The 18,479-nt window shown below is 40.9% G+C and overlaps 1 protein-coding gene across 1 annotated transcript in view; it reads left to right on the plus strand.

Moving 5' to 3' along the window:
* Window positions 1–18,479, plus strand: part of LOC124716989 — a 229,569-nt gene that overhangs the window by 80,988 nt on the left and 130,102 nt on the right. Inside the window, exons 2-4 of the mRNA XM_047243616.1 lie at window positions 5,727–5,957; window positions 15,227–15,400; window positions 15,692–15,945. Of these exons, the coding sequence (XP_047099572.1) occupies window positions 5,727–5,957; window positions 15,227–15,400; window positions 15,692–15,945 (659 nt within the window). The remainder of the gene's footprint in view (window positions 1–5,726; window positions 5,958–15,226; window positions 15,401–15,691; window positions 15,946–18,479) is intronic.

Genomic DNA, 18,479 nt, shown 5'->3' on the forward strand with positions numbered 1-18,479 from the left:
GTCATCTTAAGCAGAAGTGCTGGCAGCACATCAATGCCCTCCGTTGCTTGAGCAACACCAATTGGGGTGCAGATAGCTGTGTGCTGCTGCAGCTCTACAGAGCTCTTGTCCAATCCCGAATTGACTATGGGAGTGTGGTTTATGGTTCAGCAGCACCTTCAGCATTGCCTTTACTTGACCCTGTGCACCACTGTGGGGTTCAATTAGCTACAGGAGCTTCTTTAGGACGAGTCCAGTGACCAGCATACTGGTGGAGGCTGGTGTCCCTCCACTGCAGATGAGACGTGTGCAACTACTTGCCACTTAACGCAGCACACATTCATAGTTCCCCTGAGCATCCGAATTACTGTCTCCTTTTCCTGACTGTGGCAGTCCATCTCCTGAACCAGCAGCCCAGATTGGGGCTAATGACTGCGGTTTGCATGTGGTCCCTTCTCTTTGAACTGGAGTCTTTCCCTTTACCACTTCTGCTTGCGGTCCATTCAAGTACGCCTCCATGGTGTACGCCTCGGCCGCGGCTTCTTCTGGACCTTTTGCATGACCCTAAGGATTCCGTTAACTCTGCTGCTCTCCACTGTCACTTCCTCTCGATTCTTGACGTGTTCCGGGGCTCTTAAGTGGTTTACACCGATGGCCCAATGGCTGATGGTCACATAGGCTTTGCATTTCATGGAGGACATGTTGAGCAGCACTTCTTACCAGTTGGCTTCAGTGTTTTCACTGCAGAGCTGGCGGCATATCTCGTGCTCATGCCCTGGCGAGTCATTTCTCCTTTGTACTGACTCATTGAGCAGCCTACAAGCTATCGACCAGTGCTTCCCTACCACCCTCTGGTAGCGTCCATTCAGGATTCCATCTATGCCCTGGAACAGTCCTGCCATTCCATGTTGTTTGTGTGGATCCCAGGACATGTTGGAATCCCTAGCAACGAACTTGCTGACAGGCTGGCCAAACAGGTGACACGGCAACCGCTTCTGGAGATAGGCATCTCTGAAGTTGACCTGCGTTCTTTCTTACATTGCAGAGTTTTTCACCTTTGGGAGATGGAATGGCATAACAGCATGCACAACAATCTGTGTGTCATTAAGCAGACTATGAATGTGTGAAAGTCTTCCATGCAGGCCTCTCGGAGGGAATCAGTCGTCCTCTGCCAGCTCCGCATTGGCCATACGTAGCTAACGCATGGTTACCTACTCCGTCGTGAGGACCCACCTCAGTGTCGCTGTGGCTCCCAAATGACAGTCGTCCACCTCTTGCTGGACTGCCCACTTTTAGCCATTCTGCACCAGACTTTTGACTTTCCCAGCACCCTGCCTTATGTGTTGGGTGACAATGTCTCCACAGCACCTTTAGTTATATGTTTTATCCTTGAGAGTGGGTTTTATACTTCTGTGTAGGTTTTAGTGCATGTCCTTTGTCCCTCTGTGTCCTCCACCCAAGTGCTTTTACGGTTGAGGTTTTAATGTGTTGCAGAGTGGCTGGCTTTCCTTTTTATTCTCACAGTTGGCCAGCCACTGTAATCTACTTTCATGTTTTACTCCCTTCTGTTTCTAGCGTCTCTCTCTTGTTTTTTTGTCCTCTTTTGTTCCTTTTAGTATTCGTTGCCTTCCCTTTGATCTTGTGGGTTTTCCTTTCTTTCCGTTTTGTGTTATATGGTTCATCCATTTTATCCTCACCCTTGTGGCATTGTTTTATTAGGAACAAGGGACTGATGACCTCATAGTTTGGTCCCTTCTCTCTCTTTAAACCAACCAACCAACAAAGCAATCTACCTCTTCTTTCATGACATCTTTCAATTCCATTAAACTTGGTGTTTGTTAACACAGACATGCTCTTTCAAATACCCCTGCAAAAAAGAGTCACTTGCAGACAAGTCTAATGTCATCAAAATGAGAGGTAAGTCTTACCATTGCTGGAACTCCAAATCTGTTGTCTGATGCACCACCAGCATTTTATACAGATGGAATTATAAATCCAAATGTAACTTTTTCTTGCAGACTTGTTTCTCATCCACAGCATCCATTTCGATGTGTGGATCATCTTATACTCCTGATGATTGTCTCTCTCACAATGATGATGATTTCAGGTGTCCATGTTTTCTTATAGAGATGTGGTAGGTGCTTCTTAAAAATGTTCTGAAAGCTGTAATCCATTGTAGGAATGCATCGTCACTTGAAGCTATGGAAGTAATATAGTGACAAAATATCCAGACTTGACATTTGGTACAAAGGTACTGTCTACAAACACACAATGCGTTAGCATCCGCCATTCCGTTCATACTGTAATTGTGGTCAGTGTCAAAATGAATGACATATTTCTTGTCTCTGTTACAACTATAACAGTTGTTGTACTAGCCAATCTAAAAACTTTCATCCCCATATATCACAAGGTGTATGGTTTTGTGGCATCCAGAAATTAGGAAATTAGTAATTAGGGAATCAATAATCCACTTCATTACTATGAAACAGAAGTCCTTAAGAGCAACAGAAAATTTTAATATTTTACCATTTAATAAGCTCAGGGTATGGCCTGTTTTATTTATTGTTCATGAACAGTTAAAATATGGGATGGAAATTAAAGAAAAAACTGCAGTTCTAAAAGGTACTGTCAGTACTGCAGTTTAACCCACAGCCAAGTGCTGACTGGAGGGACAGTCACATGACATCTGTTTCTGTTACTAAATATCAGAGTAGGCAAGTGCATATAATTTTGCAAGCCAGTCACACAGTGGTGAGCAGGTAATGGAACCCCGCAGGGAAATAAAAGGCAGATTGGTAGGCAATGCCAGTGTGCACTTCACATGTTTTTTTTATGGTGGGGCAACTGGAAGAAAAGGGGTAGGGTCATCTAAGATTTGGAGGCAGCTTTGCTAGTGGCTATTTCATTGAGTTTGGGAATGCAGTTGCAGATTGTAGCTCATATTGGTAGGATGATTTCTACCACTCGGATTCAGAGGCCATCATGTTCTTCCTGAAGATGACTGGCTGAAATGAAAGACAGCTTGTCTTTCTAACAGTGTGGGAGTTGAGATAGTGGTTTGGAACACCATTCCCAGGATCTAAACTGCACACAAGTAGCTGCTGCTGGTGTAGTGGAGTATGTGTGGCATTCACACGTGGCTTTTTTTTTTTAGGATATAAAAATCTCTTGACAAACCTTTTTAAAAAAGTATGTACTGACAATGGAAAGTGTAGAGTAGTATCATCCCCATTAGTCACAGAGCAATAGTATTCATCATTGCAGAATGGAGAAAAAAAATTTAATTCTGTATTAGTCACCTACAGAAGCATCCACAAGAGGTTTCAGAACTAGTCTTTGATAAACAGTTATAATTCTCACATACTACCACAAACAGAAAGTGTAACAGATTCCAGAAGTGATAGAAATGAAAAGTGAATTATGATTGCTATTTGTGTTGTAAATATAGGCTGGACTTTGATGGTGAAGGTGTGTTTATTGCTAAAATATTGTTTCTAATGAGATTAGTACAAATCTAAATGCAGAAAAAAAGGTTGAAGATAATTGGTAAATTTGGATCAAGTGTGGTAACTGGTTGCTTTTACAGTTCCCTCCTTCTCCTCCTCCCCTTCCATGTCTGGAGCCATAGTGATGGAACATTTCATGAAAAACTTAAAGGCACACTTACATATTTTTGGCAATGATTTTGTATTATGGGGAAATTTGAGCTGAACCAACTATACATGGGGCAGGAAGTTTGCACATGTGTTCCTGTGATATTGTACAAGATGCCTATCTTCAATTTACCTTGAGATGATAATCAGAGAACCAACTCAGTGAGGGTAAGGTATTGAATCTCATGGTTATAGACTGGCCTGAAATTTTTGAGTGAGTTAGCTGTCAGGAGGGAATCAGTGATTATAAGGCTGTTATAATGTTCCCGAATATGGATGTCAGTAAGAATGTGAAGAAAGGTAGGAAGACATTCCTTTTCAGTTAACATGACAAGAAAATTGGATTTCAGCATATCTAACCAGTCTGCAACAAACATTAGTCTGCATCAAACATTCAGCCCTGAGACTAAAAACGTTGAGTATAAATGGATTAAATAAAGAGTATTATACAATAAGTCTTTGACAGGTAGACCCATTCACATATTAGAAAGCATTCAGAGCCAAAGAGAGTTTCACCAAGTTTTTAGGAGTAGCCAAAACTGTGCTGACAAACAAAAACTGAATGAAGCCATATGAGCACCACGAGACCCATATATTAAAAGGGTTCATTGAATTGATAAGTATGAACATGTATAAAGTCAGTAAATGTATGAGAGACATGTATTCAGACATTCAGTGGCCATACCAGCATCAAAGTGGAGGGTAAATGAGGGAGGGCTGAAACACTAAATTCTGCTTTTTGAAGCTGTTTCACTCTGCAAGACGTACAAGGTTCCTCCTTCCTATTGATGTATGAATATTAAAGTGACAGATACTGAGATAATGACAATGGGATAGAATATCAGCTAAAACTGCTGGACAGAGGAAAGCTGGATGGATCTGTTTGGCTACCTACATGATTCTATTTAAAGTAGGTGAAAGAATTTGCTGCTCTTCTAGCAGTAATTAGTAATGATCACTGAAAGAATAAAGAATTCCACGTAATTAGAAAAATTTGCAAGTCACTCCCATTTGCAAAAAGGGACATCAAAAAGATGCACACAACTAAAGGCCCACATCACTGATGTCTATCTGTGGTAGAATTTTGAAATAAGTTTTATACTCATGTGTTATAACCTTTCTGGAGACTGGAAATCTGCTTTATAGGACTCAAAGTGGATTCCACGAACAATAGTCTTGTGGAACCCAGCTCATCTCTTCCTTAAAGAGACCTAGATGGCTCTTTAACATGGTGTTCAGTTTGTTGCTGTGATCCTTGTCTTCCAGAAGGTGTTAGATACAATCCTGTACTATCACTTATGAACAAAATATGAATGAATAGAACATAAGACTAGATTTGTGACTGGATTAAAGCATCCTAGCAAATAGAACACAGTGTGTCATTTTTAGTTGTGAGAGATACCTTAAGTCGTAAAAGTAACTTCGGGTGTACACAGGACTACTACCATTATATAAAAGCTAGTGTTTACCTCTGTGAACAGAGGATGCAGAATCTCTTGCTTACTAAAGGCTTACCCAACTGAATTTTCTTTACTGTAGATTACTGTAGCAAATGATCAGCCGTTCCTTTCAACTGTAACTAATACATCCAATCCATGTTTTCTCTCTGTTTTCATTTCTCATGATCTTCTAATGAGTCTTTAAACTATGCAATACTTTGAAACATCCATTTCTCCCACTCTGATACTATCTAATGCCAGAAGTAAGATTCCAAGGTTCAAAACCTAGTGAATTTTCAAATATTTTATGTATCTGTCAGTCTACTCTCAATTTTTCTACCTCAGCTGATTGTGTTTCAATTTTTACTATTCCTTTCTTTAAAAAATCAATGGTTCTTCTACGGTAGCATTATAAAGGCCTACCAAAAATCAATGCTGGCTGTTCTAATCCACACCACCATTCCCAGATGTGCTACAATGTATTAGGATTCTAGTTGATTGTTATGAAATATAACCATGTATGTACACAGCAGCTGTTGCATTTAATAAATAATTGTGTGGGAGGAACATCATGTGTTCAAGTTTCTGTGTAAGAGTGTACATTTTTGCAGGTACAGTGGCTGTGTGCTCATTGTATATGTTGTCTGGTCCCCAGCTGACATCAACCTCAAGAACTGATGGCACAGGAGAATCGTGCAGTAGGCAAAGTGGACAGGATTGTTCTTGGTCACCTGGCAGCCATGCACATGCAGGGCTGCACACACATGACTCTTCTCCAGAGGTCCAGCACCAGTATCAACAGGGGCAACAGCAAAAGTTACAACAGCAGCTGCAGCCGCAGCCACAGCAAGAGCAGCAGCAATTACAGCAGGACCAAGCATTTTTGGTATGCAAATTGTATTCTGTTGAATCAGCAGCAAATAATGTTTTTCTTTATAAAAATAGACATCACTTCGGTAACTGCATGAGCTGAGCTCAGTTGGTATCTCACTTTTCTATTAATTTATATTTCACTTTTGAATTAATATATTTCATTTATATTTCACTTTTGAATTAATTTATAATTGTAAACAAGGTGTTTGTTTAATGTTTACTATGATCTTAAGTAACCTATCCAAAAATGACTTGTTCATCAAGAAGTACCTTGAATAAAACTGTGACATCAAGAAACAAGTGCTTCATCATCCTAGTAGCATCCATCACAGTTACATTTTATTATGTGGTAGTTGAACTGCATTTCACGGATACATCTACCTTGTGAAATTGTCCTGACATTTCATGTAAATATGTATCATGTACATTACCTGTGTGTGAATTGTCATCTAACCAGGCACTATTAAAGCAACTTTCATCGACTGGCTTGAAATTAACTTGGTAGTCTGAAACTATCTGCAGGCATAATAATACTCAACTGTGACAGAATTACTATAAAGAGATTATGCTATCCATGTTGTTGATCCTGTCATGACGCTATGTTGGAAATACGTAGAATCTGTGAAAGAGCTTGTTGATGACAATTTCGTTTATCAAAATATTGCACATCATTTGCTACAACAACACTGCCATTTTCAAGAGAACTTTTCTCCTGGAAAAAAGTTAAAAAATGATTAGAATAGGGTCCAACAGACGATTTGGAAGTAATTTTCGATGAATGTGACACAAAACTAATGAAATTAAAAGTATAAAATGAATTATCTACAGTTGGATCATGAAGATGGCTTAAGGGCAGAGCCTATCAATAATCATGAAATTAATGAGGCAATATTGTAAGTTAAGGGGGTGTGGTGGTAGGTAGCGAAGTGAAATTGTCTGTCTACTAAGAACTGCTATAATTTAGATACATCCTGTTCATGTACCATACTCCAGGTGTCCCAGTATTTGCATTCCAAATCCTGTCGATGTGGTGTACCGCTGGATTTTAAAAGAAAACCACTTATTGTCAAAATGTCATACAATTGACCATGTGAAAGAAAAACATGTCTTGAAGTTTGTGATGTGGTTTCATGTCAAAATGAGGGATCATATGCCATGAAGACAAATTATATTGAAGAAACAGTAACATAAATTTCGTATTGTAGAATAAGTTGGCCATACTTTAATCATTAACAATGCTACAGAAACTTCCTGACTGATTAAAACAGTGTGTTGGCCAGGTCTCAAATGTAAGAACTTTCCGTTTTGAGTGTTTTTGAGCTATCACAAGCTGTGAGGGTGGGTCTTCTTGGATAGCTTGCTCAATTGAGCACTTGCCCACAAAGGGCAAAGGTCACAGTTTGAGTCACAGTCCAGCATACAGTCACACTCTGGCAGAAATGTATAATTAGTGCAACTGACATATAATTCATGAAAACAAAGCCCTAAAGAGCTTCACAGCCCTATAAAAAATTCATGGTGTGTTGATTTTTTGTCTGATCAAGCTGTGACTATGAAAATTGGTGATGGTGTTAGTCCTCTACAATGCAGCACTTATATACCAACGATGAATAACTTGGCAAAGGCCTTGGTTGTAAGTATCTGCTCTCTCTCTCTCTCTCTCTCTCTCTCTCTCTCTCTCTCTCTCTCTCTCTCTGTGCATGGGTGCTGGTGTGCGTGCGGGCGTGGGTGAGGGTGTGTGTGCATGGCTGACCCACTGGCACTTGGTGCCATTTGCTCGTGGGACATGCAAGTCGCCAAAGTGTTATCCAGTTGAAAGACTTGCACCAGGCTGTTAAGCCACACAACATAATAATAATAATAATAATAATAATAAACTGCTACATACCTGTTGTTGCAATGACTTTTTGGGCTACTTGAATGCTTACTAGCAGTTGTGGAACCTAGCAGGTGGCAAGCATTGTCATATTCACAATATCATGTAAGATGGAAGTTGTCAAATGAATTACTAATAATTCGGGTGTGAACTATGTGTAGGATGAATCTAAACTCTACTGACAAAATTTTTGAGGTTGTATTTGGCCATGAACTGGGCTTCTTAGGTCATCAAGTGACAGCTGAATATCTCAAACACAGATAAAATGACTTAGATATTATTTATACAAAATACACACAAATGATTAGACCCCTACATCTACAGAATTTACATAATGCAAAAATAGTTACAGTAACTAAAAAATGAAACAATAAAGTTTTTATGTGGAGATGCATTTAACAAATAATATAAAGTAAAACTAAATTTACAATTTTTTTTAGTACTTGTAAGTAAAATGTGACAGAAAGGATAAAGGAAACTGAGTTTAGTTATTTAATACTAAGGTGGCCGTCTGTGCTATATGTTTCTAATTACCTGTAGGGTCATCTTTCAGCTTTTCTTCCTAAATCTACATCATGAGAGTGGTTTTCTGTTAAGATTGTCACCAAAGGTTGAAGCTTCCAGCACCGGCACTGCCACAAACATGGAGATTTCCATTTGAAAGTGCATTAAGCTGTACATGTTCCTTTATCTGAATCTGCTATTTAAACAGAACTGCAGACAATCAAACGTATATGCTTTGAATAATGACTATAGCTCTGTCTTGATTGGTAATAAATTATGAAAAAAGAAAATGCATAACATTCACCACTTCTTTACATTGGCCAATGGAAACAAATCAATAGTTACAAAAACTAGTGCATCGTCCCAATTGTTGGCAAAATTTCAGATAACCTCACAGAAAAGTTAGTCTAACATCTGCATATCCGCATTTTACAATATCGACAGTATATCAACGTTTTTATGGAACAGCTATGACAAACTGCTACCCTTGGCTCAGAGTAATATGAATAAAATCGGATGCAAGCATGGTGTTCAGTCAGCCAGAGCTGTGGCAATTAGGATATCTGAACAAGAGAAAACCAGGAGATTAAGATAGAAAGATTCAAACTTTGATGATGTAGACCATTAAGTTTTACATTGTGTTACAAAACACTGAAAGTTGACGGTACTGGAAATCAAGAAACAAACAGCACAGTATGTCAGCTCAATACTAAATGACCAAAGTTGATTCTCTTTTTCACCCTCTTTTAAATTAAGTTTTAATTACAAATACTAGATTAAAATTGCAAATTCGGCATTATGTTTCATTAGTTGCTAAATGTACTTCCACATAAAAAACTCAGTTTCCTGTTTTAGTTAATGTAACTATTTCTGCATGATATGAAAAAAGTAATACTTTCCTATGTACTCTCTCTATATGCCATCATTTTTGTAACTTCTGTATAAACTATATCAGTGTAAGTTTCACATCATTTTATCTGTGTTTGTAATGTTCAGTTATCACCTGACGATGGCCTAAACACTAGTTTGTGACCAAATAAATATAATTTTACAGAGAATTATGAAGTGTTTCCAATTTAATATTGTTATTATGTTATGCCAATGGAAAATTATGTTAATGTTGCGTATGATTTATTTAGTTTGTGACCCCAGTTACCTTCATTTCTGTGAAAATACCTTCAAACAGTGAAAAAGCTTGTAACATGCAATCGTCAAAATGTGCAGTACAGAACAAAGAGTAATGCAGCATCCTTCAAATTCAAAAGTACAGGGTGATCAGGAAGTCCCTTACATGGACAATTATTTAATTTAACTTTAATAACACATTACATTTATTTGTCTGAAGCGTTAGCATGTGCACCACTACTATATTATTATGCCTAATGTCATTGTACTCATCTACTTTTGTAGCTGCAGCATCACGTGTCGGAAGGTTTCAAGCCCACTTGCCTGTGGAGCATCATTTTCCACATTCTGTTTCTTTCTGTTGTATTCTTTTATGAGGCCCCCCCCCCCCCCCCCCCAAAGAGCATTGTCTGCTTGCTTCCATCTGTCAGTTTGTCATTGACTGTTAGTTCATTTATGGCCATTGGCTGAGATGTTTGCAATCCTAAATTCATTTCATGTGATTTGCTTTGTGCTGCTTTTAACTCCAAATTTTGCAGCATGCTTTTTGGTACTCTTGCAGGGTTGGCATCACTGACACATGAACTTCAGCATGTTTTTCCCTTCGGGCTGATGAATGACCAGAGGAAGTGGTATCCAAAACTTTTTTCAGGCAAAAAGCTTTCTCCTCCTAGGCTCCTTACTGAACCAGTCACGACATTTACTCATCATCTATGCCATATTGTGTGTTGCTTTGCTTCCATTTATGGACCCACAAATTTGTCACTAAGCAGTCCCCCAAAGTCACTGGTATCTGCCATTGTTTTCCACCAAACGTGGAAAGGTGAACAGTGAATTGGGTAATGCACAGACTTTAGTCTCCTCTGCAGAAAGTCACATAATGGAAACCACGTTGAAATTCACATGAGGAGCAATGTTGTCATATCAACAATCATGATGGGAGGTTCAAATCTTAATATCTTAACGTCTTAAACTGCAAATTGTGAAGTGCTCATAGTGCATGTGGTGTGGTGCCGAGTAGCGTGCATTTTTGTAACTTAACAGGTTCAATTGGTTGTGTGCAAATTAGCAAGCAATGCAGTGGTGATGTGACTTGTGTGTGTGCCTGGTTGCATGGTGGTGTGTTTATGGCAGTTTCACTGAGTAGTGTTTTGTTTTTCACCATTCAAGGTCTCAATCTTGTTTCATTAATACATTACATTTTTCAATTATTTCTGTGTATAGTTTTGCTGTTTTGTTTTGTTGTTGTTTTTCCTTTAAGAGCAATTCATACTTCAATAACTGGTGAGCTATGCGCCTAAACTGTGTCTTCAGATTGCAAACACAAAATTATCATTGTTCATGACATTGTTCAAAAATACTACCAGTTCAAACTTCCTGGCAAATTAAAACTGTGTGCTGGACTGAGACTCTAACTCGAGACATTTGCCTTTCGCGGGCAAGTGCTATACCATCTGTGCTACCCAAGCACGACTCATGCCCCATCCACACAGCTTTAATTCTGCTAGTACCTCATCTCCAACCTTCCAAACTTTACAGAAGCTCTCCTGCGAACCTTGCAGAATTAGCACTCCTGGAAGAAAGGATATTGTGAAGGCATGGCTTAGCCGCAGCCTGGGGGATGTTTCCAATATACTGCCAGTTCAGTTTCAGTTGGCTCATATACATAACATCAATTTACTTCAGTGGTGTGCTGTGTTATGTCATGTATTTCCGAAAACTTCTCTATCCATTCTGAAGTAATCTGTAAAATCAGCATCACTCATCTTTGTTGTAGTTTGAAATTATCCACAGCTTTTCCTTTCGAACAAAATATATTTATTTGTTGATTTGAATTTTTGTTCATTAATTAATAAAGCAACACTTCTTCAGCATTAGTATCTGAATCTGGTTAAGAACCCAACTGTTTTACTCCCAAATCACACATTGTTAGTTTGGCAAGCTATCACTGCTGTGGGAAAAGCTCAGCATAGCATTGTCATGCCACTCTTCTATTGCATTCAGCAAAGCCATTCATGAGGCACATATCATCCAACTTCATGAGCAACTTATGCATGCTGCTGTGTATCACAGTTAACTTACAATTAACAGTGTGAGAAAACGAATGAGAGACAGAACCAAGCTGTACTGAAAGCAAGCTTGAGTGTGAAGGATAAAGATGGCATTACTCTTATCAGCAAGTACTGAGAGAGAACGCAGGAAGTTCCTTTCCAGACAATATACACAGTTCATATTGGCAACATGTGAACTGGTATTCAGGTATTTTAGGTCGAATACATACTACCTAAATGGGGATAAGAAATCAAACAAAATAAAATTTCTCTGCAACAAGCCACAGTTTGCTGATACAATTCTACTCAGGAAGTATCCCTGAACAACCTCTGAGCCGCCCAGGATTAGCCAAGCGCTCTAAGGTGCTGCAGTCGTGGACTGTGCAGCTAGTCCCAGCGGAGGTTCAAGTCCTCCCTCGAGCATGGATGTGTGTGTTTTTCCTTAGGATAATTTTGATTAAGTAGTGTGTAAGCTTAGGGACTGATGACCTTAGCAGTTAAGTCCTATAAGATTTGACACACATTTTAACGTTTTTGAACAACCTCTGAAATTTTGTTGACAGAGTTCAGGTTCACCATGAACAATGTTTTAACAGAGGGAGACATAAACAAAAAACAAAATTCCCTCCAACACTTTCTGTGAAAGACAGTGCTGTCAGTTAGCCAAACTTCTTATTATACTTGAGAGCTCTGAGTATCTAATTTCTTGTCACTGTACACCAGTCTTTTCAAACCTGAAACGTAGTTTTGGAATCACACATGAAGGACAAATTCTAAAGAAACAGATGAGCTGACTACATTAAAATATGCTCCGGGGATGTGCTTTGAGAATCAGCAAATTCTATAAAAAGCAAATTTATTGTACTGAAAATCAATGCCTTGTTATGCAAGAATGTTCCTTTTCACTGAGACCTGGATTACAAAAACGCTTTTCAGGTTTTGAAGTCCAAACTACTCTTGGCGCTTTGTTTAGCTACATTCTCTCCAGACCAGCATATAGTTTTGATGACTGATGCCTCACAGTAGGGCCTCAACATCATTGTAGCACATTGATATGTCAAGCTTTCACCTCTAAATCTCTCACTCCAGCCCAGCAGCATTACTCTCTTGTGAAAAAAGATGCTCTAGCTGTGCACGTCAAGATGGTAACAGGTGGGCACTTGGGGTGTTTTTCCTACATGTAAAATGATAAATGCCAGGATTCATGGAAAAGATGAATTTATTCCCAAGTATTACTGCTAAGGAATACAAAGCACATGATAACTGGTCACAGCTGTGGAATGAACTGCACATGGTAGAAGAGAGCATTTCACCCACACAGGTTTGTAAGTTGGTGTCTCTCTCAGCAGTACTGTGGTGGCCTCCCTAGCTCAACATAATAGCATGGGAGCCAGCCAGAAGTGCTTTTAGAATCAGCAAATTCTATAAAAAGCAAATTTGTTGTACTGAAAATCAATGCCTTGTTATGCAAGAATGTTTCTTTTCACTGAGACCTGGATTGCAAAAACACTTTTCAGGTTTTGAAGTCCAAATTACTCTTGGCACTTTGTTTAGCTACTTTCTCTCCAGACCAGCATATCCATTTTCGATCTATGTTTAAACATGCCAATGTGGATGCCTAGTCCTGCCTGTGGATGCCTAGTCCTGCCTTTGTGTGGATCCTGCTCCAAATTTTTATCATGAAGAATTGCTTTGCTTCCATCATGATATTGAAATGCGGGTCACTGTTTAGGGTTTCCCATTTATCCTCACCCACAGCACCTGCTGTTCCAACCAGGTAGTTGATTTGTTCAATAGGGCTGGCCAGATAAACTGCCAGGCCAGGCTTAGGACCCTTTGTGCAACTATTTTTACTTACTGTGTTGCATCTTTGTTTTCGACAGAGTTTTGAACACGTCTGCGGAAGACCTCTCTCCTCGAGAAGTCATTCCCACCACATTACGGTGTGAGGCTCTACATCTCCTCCAGCAAGGTCATTGGGGAGTTTTATACATTAAACTGTTAGCTAGGGAATGTTGTTTGGGCAGGGATTGATGGGGAAATCGTCAATTTTGTCATGGCTTGTGAGTAGTGTGCATCCCAGGGTGTGTCTGTCCACATGGCCCACTCCACACCAACCATGGGAATACATTCATAGAGACTTTTCACCGCCCTTCGTGAATTCCTATTGGCCTTGTATATTAGTTTCTGACAATGGTCCGCAGTTTGTTTCTCACACCTTTCATTTGTTTTGTTCCCAACATGGCATTCATCATGTTATGGCTCCACCGTTTCACCCTTTAATCAAATGGTAAGACGGAATGACTAATGGGTACATTCAAGTCCTAAATGAAAAAAATTGTTGTGGCTTCTTTGACCAATGACAGTCTCTGTTTTCTGAGTTCCTATTGCTTCATGCGTATAAGGGAGTGGAGCCCAGCTGAGCTGCTCCATGGCTGACAGCCATGCATGCTGCCCCACCTTCTGTGGCCTGTGCCACACATGCTGCAGTTGGCTTCATCCTGCCGTTTTGCTCTTGTCGCCAGTGTGGGCGCAAGGGTTTGGTTACCAGCCCAAGTGAATACCGGTCACTGTGGCCACTGTTGTCCACTGCTGGGCATGTCGTATTTGTAATGTCAGTATGGCCGATGGGCTAGTGGTGCGCCACTTTGATCATTTGTGCCCCCACTCACTGCTAGAAGCTACTGGTTTGTGGGTGTGGTCCCCATTGCTGCTGCCCTCCCCACCGCCCTCTGCCTTGAGCCCATCATCACCTGTTGTGGGGTGCCTTCATCCCATTCACTGCCTCTTCCATGTGCTGCACCTTGGGGTACCAGCTGCTTGGTGCCTGTTGTCGGAGCCATTGCCGCAACCTGCTGTTCCGGTTGGGTCGTCTCCCCAGCCACCTCACCATTATTGCCTCGGTGTTCATTGCCAGTGGGTCCAGCTCCATCTCCTCTGCACTGGGACCTGCCTGCTGATGACAATGCGGAGACGGCAATGGCAGCCTCCTCCTCAGTGCTGTTGTCAGGTGCTGTGCAGTTGCATCATCCTCGTATGTGCGTATGTGTCAGTGCATTCTGACACTATGCTCTGGTGCCCGCCTGGCACATTGTCTCACCCCTACTGTCAGCACTGTTGCTGCTTTTCCAGATCCAGTGGATTTGTCTCTCGTCAGACTGCCGTCATCTCCCCCATCGCTTCGGTGCTCTCTTTGCGCGAGGGAGAGTCGTGCTGTATCCTGATACTAATGCATGTGAGTGCGAGTGCGCTGAGTATAGTGTCACCATGTGTGTGCACTTAAATCAGCAGCCAACTGTATCAACGCGGGCTGGCGCTAGAGGCCACCTGTAGGAAGCAAGCACACAGCACAGTCTCTGCTCTGCTGTCTAGTGGTGACTCGTGCATATTTACATATAGAGCAGCATGACTCTCTCAGTATGTTCTTTTAGTTTGTACCACTCACACCATTGTTCTGTGTATCACTTATGTGACACCTTCTGATGATTCTTTTGGCTTGTTATGTGTGGAGTCACAAGAGGCTTATTTCTGTTATTGTTTAGAGGTTTATGAATAAAGTCATATTTCTGTTACTTGGATCAGTTTTGAGTATTACTTGGTTACTACAGATAACTTGTATTTATATAGTTGTATAGATCAGTAGGCAAAAGTTTATTTTTAACAGTGATTACTTTCTCTTGATGGCAGTAATAAAAAATTTTATGATCATTTAAAAAATGTTTCCAGGAGGATGATGGTATCAATAATTCAAAACCACAGACTGCAGATATATCACAAGATACTGAGCATGAGACAAAACACAGTATAATGCAACCAAACATATGGTTTCCTCAACCAGTAGAAACAAAGATGTCACCTGATTCTGGTTTCATGTCACCTTCACCATTCAGTAGTGATGAAGTAAGTTTTAAAAAATATGGGACAGTTTAACATGGTTGAGGTTTTAGTTAGCAAAGAATAGTTAATGTGTTTACATGAATAGAATTATGATGTTTGTTATACTTTGGAGTACATTTCTATACTTCTGTATGCTAAGAAGGTCTTTATACTAATTGCCAAAAGGGTCATTCCATGAAAAGTGAAGGTTTTGTTATGTGTGTGTTTTGTTAACTACACTTTATTCTTTGCTTTTGTATAACATAATTGAGATCTTTTCCATGTGTCTAAGAACCATAAATGTCAAAATTCCAGGAATCAGCAAACCACTATTGGAATGCGACTATCATGTCACCAGCATTACTGGGGCCAGTGTATTCTCAAGCAAGAATGCAGTCATCTATCCTCAATCAACCTCTGCCGCCTTCTACACAAATGCCACCTGAAGAACGAACATACATGAGGCCTTTGGAAATGCTTTGGAATCTTCACAATGACATGCCAACAGCTGGTGCATCTGCATTAACATTTTCCAGCTACTGTTACAGAAGACCCATCAGCTCAGTTGTGTAAGCCTTCTGTTTATTTAATATTGTCTGTAAACAGTTTTCTTTAAGAACCAACATAGATGCACTTTGATCATGTGTTTCCCTGTGTCATGAAATTACCTTGCTGCCTTAGATTTATTTTTAGGATTTTCTGAGTTTAGTTGTGGACATTGTGTCCTTGTTTTAGGCAATGTTAGTGGTCAGTAATCTAAAGGTTGGCATCGTCATCTTTAAGTGGCAGTCAGAAATGTGACTCACGTCTAAAAGCTGTGTGTCCTAAAATTCCTGTGTGAACAATCTCATTTCTTTTCTCATCATCAGATATAAGCCTATACTCTTCTTGTTTAACATCAGATTGGTGGAATTGGTCCAAATGACCATAGTCATACTTTTCTATTAATGATATCCAGTGTTTCTACTTTGTTCATGAAGTCATATGCCTTTTTCTATGTGTTTCTCATCTTTAGACTGATATATTATGATTTAGAAAATATTTCTATTTTTTGTGTATTTCATTTGAAATACCTGGAATGACAGTAGCACATATGACACTTATGTAATTTCTCTTCTAAATATATGTAAATAAACAAACAGTGAAGTGGCAACAATTAGCAGTCATGCAGAGTTGTTGCTGCTCATTGTTGTCTTGGCAGGTGCACATTCTAATCTGCCCCCTCCCCTTCCCCCCCCCTCCCTCTCCAGGGAGCCCACAACTCTTTTGTGGGTATGTGTGTGGCATGCACGGGTTCCTGAACTATTGCAGTCTTTCTTCTCTTCTAGCCTGCTTTACCTTCGCCTTATTTCTTCTTCTCCTTCACTGTCCTTAGTCCTTTCCCTTTGCCCCTTCATTTCCCTCTCTTAGTGTTCTTCTTCATGTCAGTCCAACTATCCTCCTGACACAATTTTATCTTGCAGTTATGTTGGTTTTCTTTTCCTCCTCCTTTTTGGTTTTTCTTTCTTTCATCTCATCCTGCCTTCCATCTCTCAATTTGAAATCTATAGTGTGAGCTAGATGGGGAAGAACTCCCTCCCTAGTGTCTTTGGCGTAGTTTCTTCTCCCCCCCCTCCCCTCCCCTCCTCCTCTATCTCTCTCTCTCTCTCTCTCTCTCTCTCTCTCTCTCTCTCTCTCTCTCTCTCTCTTTTCTCCCCTTCCCCTTCCCTCTCCACCATAACCCTTTCACCTCCTTGCTAGATCACCAGCTGGGTAGCCAGTCCATGTGGTGGGGCTGTTATGTATGCATCTGACTAAGACGCTGACACCACAGGGATCACACTGCTGGTACCTGTTCTGTGAATGCCTTGTGCAAGCCTAGGAGTGATTGCCCATGTTTTTGGGGCATTGGAACTCCTGGCAGTGACTGTCCTGCCAGGCGGCCATTGCTGTGGGTGGGGGACATCCACGAGGTGAGCCCCTGTTCAGAGTAGGTGGTGTCAGGGTGGATGCTTGGAACATGAAATGCGTTAAACTCTCTTGACCATTCTTCTTTGGCCACGTGTCTTCCTAAAAATAGTTCTGTCTCAGTTCCTGTTTCTGTCTTCCCAGCTTACCCTCCTTGCCTCACCCCCGGGGAGGGCGTCAGTTCCCTCTGGGCTTCGGGTGAAAGCTTTCCATGGTTCCTGGGCTGTTCCAGGACTGATGGAGACTTTTGCCGCCACCAAACCCCCTTTTCTTTGTGGAACATATTGAGGACAAGTTCAGTGAAGTTGAGTTGTTAAGCACGATGAGATCTGGCTCTCTCCTTATAACTACATCTTTTGCCAGACAGTCGGCCCCCCTCTGTGCCTGCAACCATTTAGGTGATACTCCCATGACTATTATTCCTCACAAGTCAGTTGATATGACACATATTGTAATTTTCAATAAGGACCTTCCTCTTCAGTCTGATGATGAAATTAGGGTTAATCTGGAACAGTGTGGCATTCTTTCATCTGGCATGTCCAGAGAAGCCCTAAGGACCATCGCGTAGATGCTGGTGCTTTCATCCTGGTACCCTACCCAAGAACGTCAAGGTAATGGTATACAGAAGCAATGTGAAACCATACATTTCACTTCCCATGCATTGCTTTCATTACCTCAAGTTTGGCCACATGTCCTCGTGATGCAATGGCACTTCTATCTGTGGTTACTCTGGCTGCCCTCTTCATGTGGGGGGGGGGGGGGGGGCACTTACAGCCCACCACCTGAATGTAAACTGCTCTTGCCCCCATTCTATTCTACCCATTCACTGGAGTGTCCAGTGTATATGAAGAAAAAAAGAATTCAGAAAATAAAGGTCCTTCACTGTCTCAACTACTTCGAGGCCCAGAAGTAGTTTGACAGACTTCACCCTGCAAATCTCTCCTCTGCCTTTGCCTCCATTTCGTCTTCCCCTTCTCCTTACCCCTATCTTGGCCCCCCCTTCTCTTTTCTTGCCCTCAGCGGCTCCCATCCCTTCCTCTCAAGGTACTCCTCCTCCTCCTCCTCCTCCTCCTCCTCCTCCTCCTCCTCCTCTGCCAAGGAAGACATCCTCTTCTCTGGCTCCTGTTAGGGATGGGGCTCCCTTTCAGAACATCCC

This window comes from Schistocerca piceifrons, chromosome 1 (genome assembly GCF_021461385.2).
Source record: "Schistocerca piceifrons isolate TAMUIC-IGC-003096 chromosome 1, iqSchPice1.1, whole genome shotgun sequence".
Taxonomy (NCBI): Eukaryota; Metazoa; Arthropoda; class Insecta; order Orthoptera; family Acrididae; genus Schistocerca; species Schistocerca piceifrons.